This window comes from Gymnoscopelus microlampas (genome assembly GCF_963454915.1).
Source record: "Gymnoscopelus microlampas genome assembly, chromosome: 21".
NCBI lineage: Eukaryota > Metazoa > Chordata > Actinopteri > Myctophiformes > Myctophidae > Gymnoscopelus > Gymnoscopelus microlampas.
The window spans coordinates 248,805-263,262 of NC_139958.1; the positions used below are offsets into that span (position 1 = coordinate 248,805).

Genomic DNA, 14,458 nt, shown 5'->3' on the forward strand with positions numbered 1-14,458 from the left:
AACTCGACCTTCGTGAATATAAATGAATCTTGATTACATGCACCTGTTTGATTCCCATAGCTGCACGTTCTTCAAACACAGCTGATTTTAATTACAGAGATACTCCGTTTTGAATCTCATTGAAGATGAGTGTATTACTCATTTTAAACTTCATCTGCACACTAAAATATGTATCTGAAAACATTATAAGTTAGAAATAAGCCAGGTAGTAGCAAACGCGCTTCACTGGCCGTCTCTCTCTCACTTGTAAACAAACACTAGCCGTGTTGCCCACGGCTGAAGTGATTGAGATCCAACGTCCCATAGCCTGAAGGGATGGGACCTTCTGATTGGATTAGAGTCGTTGAGCCGACGTTTCGGGCTGAACCTTCAAAATAAAATGTCCGAAAATGTCACTTCAGTGCGTCTTTAACCATGTTAGATTCATCAAACTCCATTTGAACCATGTTAGATTCATCAAACTCCATTGTAACCATGTTAAAGGGCTATATTATTTTATTTAGATGTTAAAATGACCACAAACATGTTTGAGAGTGAAGTATCCCTTTAATATTTTAGCTGGGGACCCCCTGGAAGCCCCTCAAGGACCCCTGGACCCCACTTTGAGAACCACTGACTTAAATACAAATAAAAGTAGACAAAAACACAACAATACACCGCAGGAAGAGTGGGCACTAAGGAGGAGAGTGGGCACTAAGGAAGAGTGGGCACTAAGGAGGAGAGTGGGCACTAAGGAAGAGAGTGGGCACTAAGGAAGAGTGGGCACTAAGGAAGAGAGTGGGCACTAAGGAAGAGAGTGGGCACTAAGGAGGAGAGTGGGCACTAAGGAAGAGAGTGGGCACTAAGGAAGAGAGTGGGCACTAAGGAAGAGAGTGGGCCCTAAGGAAGAGAGTGGGCACTAAGGAAGAGTGGGCATCTCCATGTTTAATTGGACGAATTTGTTAAATGTTCTTAAAGTATACATGATGTGAACATGCAGGTACATCATTATAATAATAATAATAATAATAATAATAATAATAATAATAATAGGTAGGTAGGTAGGTAGGTAGGTACTTTATTCATCCCCGAGGGGAAATTAAGATGTTACAGCAACTCTCATAGAGACATCAATAAAAATAAGAAAATAAAAACACATTATAGTAATATAAAACATCTAAAATAGGCATCTAAGCATAGTCAACCTACAAAATTAAAAATGGACAATTGACAGACCAAACACTACTAAAGAGTCTGATGGCTTGCATCCCACATCCCTCATCCTAAACAGCCTGATCAGCCTGATCAAGACAACCAGATGTGGAGTTGTACAGTCTTATTGCTGTAGGCAGGAAAGATCTCCTATAGCGCTCCTTCTTACAGCTTAGGTGTTTCAGTCTGTTGCTAATGGAGCTTTTCTGCCCTTTCACAGTGTCATGTAGGGGGTGGGAGGGATTGTCCATGATGGCCAGGAGTTTAGTCTTCATCCTGCTATTGGCCACCTCCTCCACAGTATTCAAGGTGGTACCCAGGACAGATCCAGCTTTCTTGATAAGCCTATTCAGCCTCCTGCTGTCGCCTTCCTTGATATTACCCCCCCAACATACCACCGCATACAGCACTGTGCTGGCCACCACTGACTGGTAGAACATGTTTAACAGAGTCCTACACACACCAAAGGAGTGTGTAATAATAATAATGTATACATTACATCATTATCAGACCTACACTTATCATTCAACTTCTTATTTATGCCCAAAATGACTGAGTATACAGGTTTTGTAGCGATTTGTAGCCAATTATAGAAATATTGTGCCTTAATGGTCGAATGTTCCAGCATCCTCTAATCATGTTTAATTACATTACTTCCTGATTATTAACTATTTACATTTCTTTGGGGGTAAATGAACCAGTTTAACATGTTGGTGCCCAGTCTCTCTAGTGCCCAGTCCCCTTAGTGCCCAGTCTTCCTGGTAGCACAGCTAGCATTAGCTGAGTAATGCTATCTTTAGCTGTATGTATGTATGTATGTTATTGTTACATAAACTCACCCCCTCCATCAAACTGCCGTCCACCTCCATTATTCCGTCCATTTAGAGTTAATATTAACTGTTCTAGATGTTCTTTAATCTGATCATTAAAGTGATTTCAATGCTTTCTGCTCTCTCTGCTGCTCCTTCACCTGCAGTTGTCGCTTTAGATGACGTCATCAAACGGCGTGCGTGTAGTTTTATAGCAGAGAGCTCTACGCGTCAAGAGGTAACGGTTTAATATACGGAGTAGCACTGCCCTCCTCGGGCCACATGTGTGTACTGCAGCTGCTGTTGTGTACATAGAGCTAGAACTAATGTACTGACAGTAACTAAAGTAATAAAGTACATGTACTCAAGTACATGTACTCCCCACTTTATGGACAATATTGTTATTATTGTTGTCATCATTATTATTATTATTATTATTTGCAAGCACATGACTTTGACTACATTTGTAGGAAGGGAAAACATATTATATTTGACCACTTAAGCCCCTATTTAAATATAGTGAAAGTAGCCGATCTACAAGCTCACAACACGTCGCAGTGTGACGTGTTGTGAGCTTGTAGATCGGCTACTTTCAATATATGTTTAATAATGATAATAATAGGTGTGTTGTGGTTCAGTTCTATAAAGAAACAGACAAAGTCAGACTTTATTTTATTACATTTATTCATTCATCTCAACTCATTGTTTTACTGTGTGAGACAAAACAAATATATTACAAAGACAAAACATTCAGAACAATAAATACATCATGTGACGTGTGTGTGTGTGTGTGTGTGTGTGCACCCACTGCACACAAAAGGAAGTGGAAACCGAGCTACACTTCCTAACCGTCTGTCCATTGTACCAAGACATCAGAGACACATACTTCCCACAGGTTACAACCACACACAGAGACTTTGAAAACATGACCAACGACAAAAAACTCCCATATCTGCTGGGCGAAGTACAACAATGTGCAAACACAGCAGCAAGATTCGTGAGTTGTTGTGATAGGAGAAGGATATCGAACGGAACACAACCACCCTAAAGACTAATCATTGTGTATATTCCTGCACTATACCTGCACCCAGTGATCTTGGTACATAGAAATTGATCTATTGAAGATTCTGACTTTCAAATGTACATTTTTTGTTTTGATTGTATTGCTGTATTGTTGTATTGTGCTTTTTGCTTTGGCAATGTAAACGTATGTTTTCTCATGCCAATAAAGCCCTTTGAATTGAATTGAATTGAATTGTGTGTGTGTGTGTGTGTGTGTGTGTGTGTGTGTGCGTGTGCGTGCGTGCGTGCGTGTGTGTGTCATTCTGTCTGTCTGTCTGTCTGTCTGTCTGTCTGTCTGTCAGACAGACAGAGGTCTGTCAGATTGGGTTGTTTATTGGGTTTGGGTTGTTTATATAACCCAATTAAAGGTTCTTTAAACCCAACAAGTTGGGTTGTTGGGTTGGTTCACTTACCCAACAATAGGTTGTTTATATAACCCAATTAAATGTTATTTATACCCAACAATAGGTTGTTCATATAACCCAATTAAGACTTCTTTAAACCCAGCAAGTCAGGTTGTTAATGCATTATTATTTTTTATTACTAATTATAATGGGTTGTTCCCTTTTATAATCGACATTTCATTGGCACAACTCATGGTCATTAATTTAACAAAAGTATCACATTATCACAATTTGTTGGCATTTACTCACCTCTGATCCTTTGTTTGTTTTCTTGATCAAATATATTCTCACACCAATGTAACAATAATGATTTATTAAAATTCTAGTCACAGAATTTAACACATCAAAATATAAAATTCCCATAAAATTTCACAACATTTCTCCCCTTTTAAACAGCATCAAAACATTAGCTTTCCATTTCACTGACATAAAATGTAAAATGTAATGACACTAAACGGTCACATAAAATTCCACAACATTTCCCCTCTTTGTAACAGCTCCAAAACATCAGCTTTCACTGACAAAATGTATTAGAGATTAGAGAATGACCATAGGAGTTTGTAAACACTTATGAACAACAACCGTTATGTATGAACAAATGAAAAACGTCTCATCTCTGAAAGGAGAAGACAGAGTGCACAGTGCTCTAAGTGAACGGAGCCTGCCATTCTTCACAATATGTAACTGGAATCATTACAACCCTAGAAATAATATGGCAACAAGCAATGTATCAACCCTCGAATCATTAAAGTCCTCGAACAAGGACTTGAATGAGGACTGCGCCAGACAGATTTCTAATCTTTCTGCCACCAAATCACCACAGGAATTCAGTGGCACTGGACAACATCTGGCTGATAAGTTAACAATTAAAGTGGACCCTTTCTAAAGTTACCAAGGATGTGATCAGAGCAGGGGAGAGGGGAGAGAAAGGCAGAGATGGTGGGGGGGATCCAGGTCAATCTACTTGCAAGCAAGTATTTGCGTCTTCAGGAACTTCACCGCTGGGGAAACAGTTCCCTCGAGTCCATAGACGACATCCTGGAAGAATTGCCAAGTAGGCAAACACTGACATGTATATTGAATGTCAAAGACATAAAAGGTTTTGAAACATGTGTCCACAGCTGCAAGAGCCGTCTCCGTCTCAATAGCCTTCCCTGAGATGATCACAAAGGCTTGAGAGCTTGCATCCCATCCGATAGCAGCAGCACGAACGGGCACGACCTGGACGCTCTGGCCTGCTCCAAATACTCCATCATGTTAGTTCCGACCTATGATGAGAAAGAAAAGAAAAAAGATAATTATTTCTACCGGTGCAGAGCAATTGTCATCAGCTCTCTACTGAAGCTCTTTCAAACCCCTCCCACCCCCATCATCTGATTTAATAGAGCTCTATGAGAAAGAAGCGTGACGGCCCTAAATTCAATGGCGTAGTCTTAAACAATTTATTCTGGGTGTGTGGCCAGTCTACTTATGTGTGGTCTGTGGTTTATACATCCCACGTCACTATGGAGTGATAACTTACACCGAGTTACAACTTGTAAGAATAGTGCTTCATGAAATGAGTATCCTGACAAACGTTAAGCTGTGTCACTCATTCCACGAATAGTTGCACCTCATTGTAAAGAGGAATCAGGCTTTCCAACAGTGTAAAAGAACAATTGCAATCATTTAGCTATGAATTTATATTTTAATTTCTGTTCAAAGGTAAATTACTTACAGGAGCCATAGACAAGTCTGGCCCGTTTTTTTCCCAATATTTACATTTTGCGTTTTTGGGGAAGTGCGACCTCTAGTGGCTAAAGGCTGCTAGCGTTCGGTTCCGTGGGTTGCCAGGTTGGGCTTTTGGCGGAGAAACCCCCTTCTGCAGTGCAGTTATTCTTGTGAAGGAGACAAGCTGCAAGCATGATGTCGAGTGGCAACTCTGGCGAGGTACAGTATTTTAGGTTACTTTGTGAGGTTGTTTCATGATGTTATATTGAAATGTTCTGCTAAATGACTGTAATGTAATGTTCCAGTAGCTAGTTTTAGCCTTTAGCTACGTTTTGCTAATTATTTTCTCTGATACCTTGTTGTCCAACTTCTTTACCCTTGTTATTTACTGTGTATGTCCAAAAATAAATCTGTTTGAAAGCTCATGAGGGTAGGTTCCAAACGGAACCTCACAGCAGTTTGAGTTTATAATGTATGGAATACTGATCTATACTTATATATACTTTATCCTATATGACAGTGGTTCTCAAAGTTTTTTTTAGTGCCAAGGACCCCCAAATTGATATATATTTGGTCGCGGACCCCCATCTGAAAATGTTTTGTGCCAGGGACCAATTTTTCAAATATCTTCAAAAATAGCAGATATACAAGCTTGCAGGTGACATGCTGTGAGCTTGTAGATCTGCTATTTTTGAATAGCCAACATATAAATGGATAAAGTGTTTCAAATGATTGTTATGGACATCAACTACTTTTCTCCTGGTTGTAACTACTATTACTCCTGGTTGTCTGCACCAAGTTCTGCAGCTAGCCTGGCATCAGCAGATGGTGGGGGGTCATGACGGTGTCCATCAGATCCTGTTCCGACGAAGCAGTCCAGGCACCAAGATAGGCACGACTACCGTGAACATCTCTCACCTGGGAGAAATAGGGAGACAAAAGGAGGAAAGATCGATCAGGAACAACTTTGAAAAGCATATGGACTTCCTTTTGTCAATATGGTCTGCGCTATTCAAGAATAGCTGTTCTATAATCAAATCAGCACACTAGGATTCTATTCGCTCCAGGGGAAAAACACAAAGAAAAAGTAAAATAAAGCTAGGTGAAAGTAGACCTACAAGTTGCAGAAATAAATTACATTTTACCTGTGTGTTGGGTCAGTTGTTCACCGATGGACCTGGACCTGAATAAAATAATGGAACACTGTTGTTATTCTTCAAATTCTGAGAACACAGTTTATACAGTAGCAGAAGGTAACATATAATTACATGGACTATACAAATCTAGTGTTTCTACCTACCTTGACCTCTCTTGGCTTGCGTCCGTAGAAGCTCCTCTATTGGGGGTGGCGGGATGACAGGCAGAAGGCCAAGTCTTCTGGGGTCCTCCGGTCCATATGGCCTTCTCTGAGGCAGCCCTGCATCAGATAGAATTCTCTTCAAGAGAATGCGGCTCTGAAGAGCGGGAATGTAACCGTAGGATTTGTTGACCCTGATGTTATAAACACTCCACCGCTTTGCATTCTTCTTGAAGAGTCTTCTGGGCCTGTTATGGTTTCAAACACAACATAACAGTTCACTTTTATTAGTAAAATTATACATTACAAGAAATGTGTAGTTTAACTTCTGTAATGTTTAGTGCCATCACACTTACATCTGCTTGCCATCTTCAACTCTCTGCCTCACAGGGCGGTCATTGTGGAAATTGTAGTCCAGCGCTGCAAGGAGTGTCCGGGCCTCATAAACAGGTGGTGAGAATGAGAACCGTTTACTGGCATACATGAGTATGTGGTTCTGGAATGACTCGAGGTCTGCAGTTGATCTGTGTAAGACAAAATATATTCATAGAAATGGTGATTGACTTTTTCTGCATTGAGGGGACATTTTTCAGACATGCAAAAGTGTCACTTTTCAGCTACAGTCACCTTTTTGAACCCAAAAAGGGCAATTGTGTGAGACCTGACCAGAAAGAAAACAACATGTTGTCACCTTTTTCACCTCGGGGCTGTTTGCATGCCTGATTTTTACAGTCAACTTGTTATCTTACTCACCTGAAGGTCAGGTACTTGTGCACAGTCTTCAACCACCGCTTGTTCATCACAACATCTGTGAGAACCTCCAGAGCCTTTGACCCGAACTCCAACCACTCCTTGCCTGAGCCGCTGTCCTTCTCAAGCTCCTCATGTTGACAGTGTCCCAGTGTCCAGCGATGCTCATTTACGATATGGTGGAGGATGCCAAGCCACAGATCCTAATAAAATAAACAAAATATAACATTATACGTGTCACACAAACACACACACACACACACACACACACACACACACAAAATCATACTGTGGCTATTCAGCCAAAACATCAACAAATGTATAATGTTGAACATTACCAAGAATTCTATATAGGTCGAAGCCCTCTCACAAGCCCACCAAAAGTGTCTTGTAATGTCCCTGAGCCACGTAAGCAAGACAGTCTGTCCTGTGGCCTGTGCTGCCTGAAGAGTACATAGACACAAATCACAACTGTAGTTTTGACAAATAACACACATTTAGTCAAGATTCTCCAGGTGATGCAATACTTACAGCAGTGATCCGTTTAGCTAGGTTCTTACTTCCATGCCACATGTTGAAACTGTGCCGAACACCTGGGAACATCCCACGATCTGGTTGAGAAAGATAGAGTATGTTTAAAAAAAAATAAAAAAAAAATAAGTATGTTTTTTTTTAAATAATGGGGGCGGGGGGGCTTCTATGCCTTTATTTGACAGGATAGTAGGCTGACAGGAAATGGGGAGAGAGCTGGGGGTGGGTGACAAACAGCAAAGGTCATCGGGACCGGGACTCGAACCCGCGACACGCTGTCAAGCTGGATTACCAAAGGATGTGGTATGTGCCTGGACCGCTAGGCCAGCGGGCACCTCAATAAAGTATGTTGAGTTATCAGTGACATACTGAAAAGTTATCACATTGACTAACACATACGCCTAGCGGTACTTACCCATGAGTGACGAGATCTGCACATGGGCATCCGTGCACACCTCGACCACCTTCAGCTCACTGAGGAGTTCAGTCATACTCTCGACAAACGCCTTCTTCTCCATGATGACTGAATTCCTCTGGGTCTGGCGCTTGTCTACAGTGACAACGGAAACGATGTCCCTCGACTCGTTCTCCATCACTGTGTACGTACAGTACTGAGCACAGTGGCCAGGACTGTCCATCCTTCCATCAGCTGTGGATAGTTGTTAACAGTTTTTAATGAATGAACGGCTTGTCAATGTACAATTCAGTAAAGACAACGTGCCACTAAAACCACCTAAACATCAACAAACAACACTGTCTCACCTACAACCACCACATCCTCCTTGTCTTTGAGACGCTCGATGACTTCCCCTCTTTTCTCTGTCCAGAACTCCTTAATGCCAGCCACACAGTAGGAGCCCTGGATGCTGAAGAACGTCTTTGCTGCAACCACCCCCATGTTCATGAACTTGAACAAGAGGGCGATTTTAGCGTAGTTGTTCCCAGACAAGAGAATGTTGGAAGCCAACATGAAGTCTCCCGCTTGCATCCCAAACTTGAGGGTGGGTTGAGAATTCCACCTCCAAATGGTATGGCCACTGGCACAGGTCTGAGTAAAACAGATGATGATTAGGGACTGACATGCACCATACACAGAAACAACAACAGATCTTTGCTCAGATGCAAATTCAGGACATGCACTTGAGCAACAATTACTCACCCAGTCCATAACAAAGGCAGTTCCACGTGGGATGGCAGAGACCACATAGGGTGGACGGCACTGGCACTGCATCTCAGTTACCTTGCACATATATGGACATTTGTCAACTGGTAGGACAAGGAATTTTGTCAGTTCCAGCAGACTGTCCATGTACAGTATGGAGGCACGCTTCCCTATGAGGTCTTCCTCACGTTCCACCCTGAGTGGTTCTGGGAAGTGTCGTGGTATGCTGTCCACTGATGGTAATGGTGGTGGCTCTTCGTCATCTGGGATGTCATGAACGGTTTCATCCGACCCAATCACCGGCAAACCGTGGATGCAGGGACATGACTCCAGTTTACCACCAGTCCTGTCAGTGAATGAAAAAAGTAAAAACATGTATATATACATTTTCAATCTGTACATTTAGCATATCGACCCTCCACAGGCAGGGTTGGATGCACAAGGTCGTGGGCTAAATGTAGTAATAGCCAGACATTGACACAGTGCAGTTGTATAGTCTATAGTATTTGTGAGCTAAATTACTAAATATACTACTACAGTAGGCAGTGTTACATTACATACCGAATACATAGTCCAGGGACATAGTCTTCATCAGAAGTGTCACTGTCAGGAGAAGCCTCTGAATCCTGGAGATCCTCATCAGACTCTGCATCATCATCTTCCCAGTCAATACTGTCAAATAGCCAATTTGTAATAAACATCTGAACACAATAACTGAATGCCATCAGTCAATTCAACATAGGGTTACTGTAACTTACACGCAGTTCCTCAGATCATTGATCTCCTCAATATCCATGTCCATGGTTGGATCCTCCTGGACACTCAAGTCATGTAGGCTAAACAGAAATGTAACAATGTCACATTATGCCACTCTATAGTGTAAAGAGCCGTGCATAATATATAAAATACATCAATACCAAACAATGTGAATAGTAATGTAAACAGAGATTTCATACAGCAGCTATCAAGTACACGCATGGCAAACATATCACAATGATTTGTTCCTGTCTTCCAGGCTCATGATTTCTGACGCTGAGACCGTGTCGTCTTCACTTCTGCCTGGGAAATAATACTGCCTTAAAAACAACAAAAGTCACAACATTATTATTCACATAAACATTATTTGGCACTTGATAATCTGCTTCTTTGATTCAAGTGTCTGGATGAAGATCTACAGTAGGCTATGTGATATTTATACAGTAATACCCACTGGAGAGGGGAAAGTCCAAAGGGTATTGGACCAGCAGGGGCCCGAGTAAAGCGGCCCTTCTTCTTCCGGGGTGTGGAAGCCGGTGGGTCACTTTGGGCGTAGTACCTACGTTTATTATGAACATAACATAATAATCATGTTAGTAGCAAATAACATCTGGTGTACACAACTGGCCAGATGGCTATATACATCACAACATCTCCGGAAAAATATGTATTCATTGAAATGTTATGGCCAGTGCCAGTGGCACTGGCCACTGAGCAGGGTATCTGCTCAGGGAAACTAATTGCCACTTGTTATTATGTTGTAATGTGGGGTTATCATCAGGGGTGCACATAACTGGTGCGCAGGTGCGCATGCGCACCCAAAATAAAAAATGCGCACCACATCAGGCGACGCGAGGCGCTTTTGCGCACCAACAGCTGGGACAGGAATTTCCAAGCTTTTATTTTTTAGCAAAACTAAAAAATAAAAGCCTGGAGATCGAGGCTCTGAATTTCCTTCCTGAAGCCACACTCACACAATCACTCTAAAGCACCCGTCGGCCCCATGTACAGCCATTAGGCACAGGGGTAGAGATATGACTCGCATCGCCTCGCATTGCCTCGCTGCATGCACGCAGCCAGCAGCGGCTGTTATGGCACTCGTCACCGATGATGAACGCACCGTAATGGTGCAAAATATGCCGTGAACGTCCCAATCTGGCGGATAAAATCAGCGCAGCAGCACAGGGCACCAACCTTGGGGGCTTTATCTAACAGCGTGAGAAAAAAAAACGGCGAAAATCGCCGGAATTTAGAAGCAGGGCGTCCTTTTTTTCTCGCCCCCCCCCCCCCCCCCCCCGTTGACAAAACTGTCCGGTGGGCACCGTGCTGAACCCCCCCCCCCCCCCCCCGTTGACAAAACTGTCCGGGCTGAACCCCCCCCCCCCGGTTGACAAAACGGGACGGGCGCCATGCGCACCAAGTCACATGTCCAGGTGCTCTTCTGCGTACCAGGTTATCATCATTCATTCACAACATCATGGCAATGTTTTTCTTTTTCTCTTGCAGTTTTCTAGAAAACTGTGTAGTCAGGTAAAGGGGTTACTGAAGTCACCGCTATAATCCAGAGTGATTTATCCTAATCCAGAGTGATTTACAGTCAGCAAGGTAAACACAAGGTAATACATCAAATGCAAAGAAATAGTAATCTAGGATCATAGGTAAACCAAGAACCTATCATCAGTCTAAACAGTATAATATCCACAAATAAATAATCTGTACATTGAAACTATACACACTATATAGCAGGGGTCCTCAGGGTTATTATACCACTTGGAACCCTGACCCCCTATTCTGGGAGGAACATTCACAGAAAAGTGCCAATCTACAAGCTGACAACACACGTCGTCAGCTTGTAGATCTGCTATTTTTGTAAACACTGATGATAGTACTGTCAAACAAGTCTATGAAACTATGAAAAGTTGAAATCTGCAACACAATTTGATACTATGTAATGGGGGTCCCTGCTTCATCTCTCTCTTAGTTAAGGGGTCCCTGCTTCATCTCTCTCTCAGCTAAGGGGTCCCAGCTTCATCTCTCTCTTCAGATTATAGGCACGTTGTTGTGCCTTTGGGCCAGTCAGCCTCTCTACAAACAAACAAGCTAATAGCTAACAGGAGCCATAGGCTACATGGCTAAAATAGGATTGATTGATTGATTGATTGATTGATTGATTGATGTACTTTATTTAGTAAGACATGAGAACAACAGTACATGGAAGTACAAATTCACAATACAAGGTCTACTAAACTGGAAGACTCATAAAAGCACAGAGCTTGTTTCAAATGAGTTCCCCATGCACACAAATCATGATGACATATAAGAGACAGACAGATATACACAACTACTATAGAATGTCATACAATCAGTTTACAGGTTACTGGTATGAAGAGTGAGAAATATGTACAAAAGGAGAAGGAGAGAAGGAGGAACAGGCTAATAGTAAAATTGTAGGTAAATAAATGTACTTATTGTGGCAAGCATTACAATTGAAACCGGAGATAAAACAAGCAGTGATTATGTACACCTATATCGACGATATGACGACACAGTACTAGACTAGTTAGCAACTTAGCTTAGCTTACCGATCCAGAAGGAACGTAGCGACGTCACCATGGCTCTTCAAACCCATGGAGTCTTTCACCACGCTCCAACGGGGGAAAGCTGCTCCAATGTTTACCCTGGTCTTTCCTCTCCGTTTATCGGCAGCAATGGTAGATTGGTACTTTGTTTTCACTTTCTTCTTGCTTGGCTGTGTAGCCGCGCAGTCAGTCACAGACGCCATCTTTCCTACTCTGCAATGCGTACAAAGGCAGGGTCTGGCAACACCGGACCAACTTCTCCGAAGCAGTCATGTGATTGGCTGATAACGAAATGCATCTAATCCAGACCTTATCAACGCATATAAAAGAATAGAATAGAATTATAAACCGTGTCGGGCCGACACAAGTACAAAAAGCTTCAAAATGATTGTTAGAAGATTATTTTGCGATCTTTGTGGATATTATTGAAGATAAACATGATTTGAAGAAAAATAATAATAATAAAAACGATTTTTTTTAATTTTCTTAATTTTAGCGTCCGTTTTCATGAAAATGTTGCCTATAGCACCAACGTAATAATTGAAATAGAGACGTAGCATCCGCACGATAACTTGAGAAGTGATACGAGCAGCGCAGGAGGCGTGGATTTAAGGGGAGGGACAGAGTCAGCAAGGGCTGTGATTGGTCTGACAAGCAAACATGCGTACACGCGTGTCTGTCTCTCTCCCGGCCCGCAGCCAGCGTTGCCAGACTGTGGGAGAGAATCGAGCGACCCGGTCTGGGAAAACAAAGCCCAAAAGAAGCGACTGTGTGGACTATATGGGTCACGCGAGCCCCAACGGATGTTCTCTTTGTGCTGTTTGTGACCCAATAACGTTTAGATTTGACTTTTTATGTGCTTTTGATGACATCAAGCCGTGGATTTTTACATCTCCGTCGCAGCCTTCCGTTACGGCCAGCGTTGCCAGGTTTGGGAGTGAAACGAGCGGCTGGCCTTTTAAACCTACTGTTTACATCGTCAGTATAGACGGATTTCCGCGCGACGTCATCACAGAGCAGAATGCGCAATCTGCGCATGCCCGGGTGAAAGGCGCGTTCGAAAATACAGCCCTGAGCGGCAGTGAGCGCACTGGCCAATACAAACTAATAGGCGAGTGTGCTCCGGTGCGTAATTTCCAAACGCACCCATAGGCTTCCCCCTCCTCTGCGCGGTCATATTCCTCTCAATGTTTACTAACAGGAAACCTGTCTATGGGGTCACTCCGACAAGACGCCAACTTTCCCAAGTAGTAACGGCTGCAACCTTGGATGACAGGTCTGCAGATCCTGTGTCTGCAGACAGGTCTGCAGACACAAGCCACCTCCCTACTCCTCCTAGTATTTTGGTGGGGACTGCGTTTGCCCCAATACGAGTATACATGACTCACCGAAACACTAGGGGGCAGTAATGTCGGTCCTGCTGGCTCTGCAGGCCTGTCTGCAGAGCTTGCTGTCTGCAGACCGCCCCGCCCCTTCCCGCAGGCTGCAGCCGTTAGCAGCGTGACGTCACGCCATTCATAAAAGTGTGTGTCTGGCCACCGTCATCACGTGAATGAACTGACACATAAGTCTTGTTCTAAAAAAAAGTGTATGTGTGCATCCCATAGCCAGGCGGGACGGTCCAGGCTGTGATTGGCTGGTTGGTTGCTATGGTGTCACATAGGGTAGCTTTGAAATCTGCACTCACACTAACTTTTTTTAATTTGATCTAATGTATCCATGTTTAATAAATGTATCCATGTTTAATAAATGTATCCATGTTTAATAAATGTACATGATGTTGAATGTCTAATGTATATGATGTGTAATACATATATATGATATTTACTAGGGTTGTCCGATATTGGCTTTTTTACCGATAACCGATATACCGATATTGTCCAACTCTTAATTACCGATACCGATATCAACCGATACCGATATATGCGGGGATTATTGTGATTAGGGTAAGCTCAAATTTCATATCACACACACCATATACAGTAAGAACTCCTGTAACTTATTTATAAAGCAAAAAAAAAAAAAAAAAAAAAAAATTTTTTTTCAAAAAACGATACCGATATTTTCCCGATATCAATTTTTATGCTAATATCGGCCGATAATATCGGGAGGCCGATAATATCGGACATCCCTAATATTTACATTAATGTGTAAAACATGCAGTTGTTTTCTCTCTGGTTTCAATGGAACTGCTCTGTCCATCTGGT

The 14,458-nt window shown here is 42.4% G+C and overlaps 1 protein-coding gene and 1 long non-coding RNA gene across 2 annotated transcripts; both read right to left on the minus strand.

The window, feature by feature from the left end:
* Positions 1 to 6,050: 6,050 nt before the first annotated feature.
* LOC311037460 (uncharacterized protein) lies at positions 6,051 to 9,748 on the minus strand. The gene is made up of 12 exons (XM_084046635.1): positions 9,675 to 9,748; positions 9,478 to 9,588; positions 8,914 to 9,262; positions 8,517 to 8,802; positions 8,170 to 8,403; positions 7,755 to 7,834; positions 7,562 to 7,666; positions 7,227 to 7,426; positions 6,830 to 6,997; positions 6,477 to 6,721; positions 6,322 to 6,359; positions 6,051 to 6,094 (listed from the first exon to the last, which is right to left on the minus strand). Exons 1-11 carry the CDS (start codon positions 9,716 to 9,718, stop codon positions 6,334 to 6,336), a joined length of 1,848 nt encoding a protein of 615 aa, XP_083902761.1. The 5' UTR covers positions 9,719 to 9,748; the 3' UTR covers positions 6,051 to 6,094; positions 6,322 to 6,333.
* Positions 9,749 to 9,920: 172 nt separating this feature from the next.
* LOC311037518 lies at positions 9,921 to 12,452 on the minus strand. The gene is made up of 3 exons (XR_014599973.1): positions 12,255 to 12,452; positions 10,127 to 10,231; positions 9,921 to 9,992 (listed from the first exon to the last, which is right to left on the minus strand). It is a non-coding gene; the product is annotated as an uncharacterized lncRNA (long non-coding RNA).
* Between the last annotated feature and the right edge of the window lie 2,006 nt (positions 12,453 to 14,458).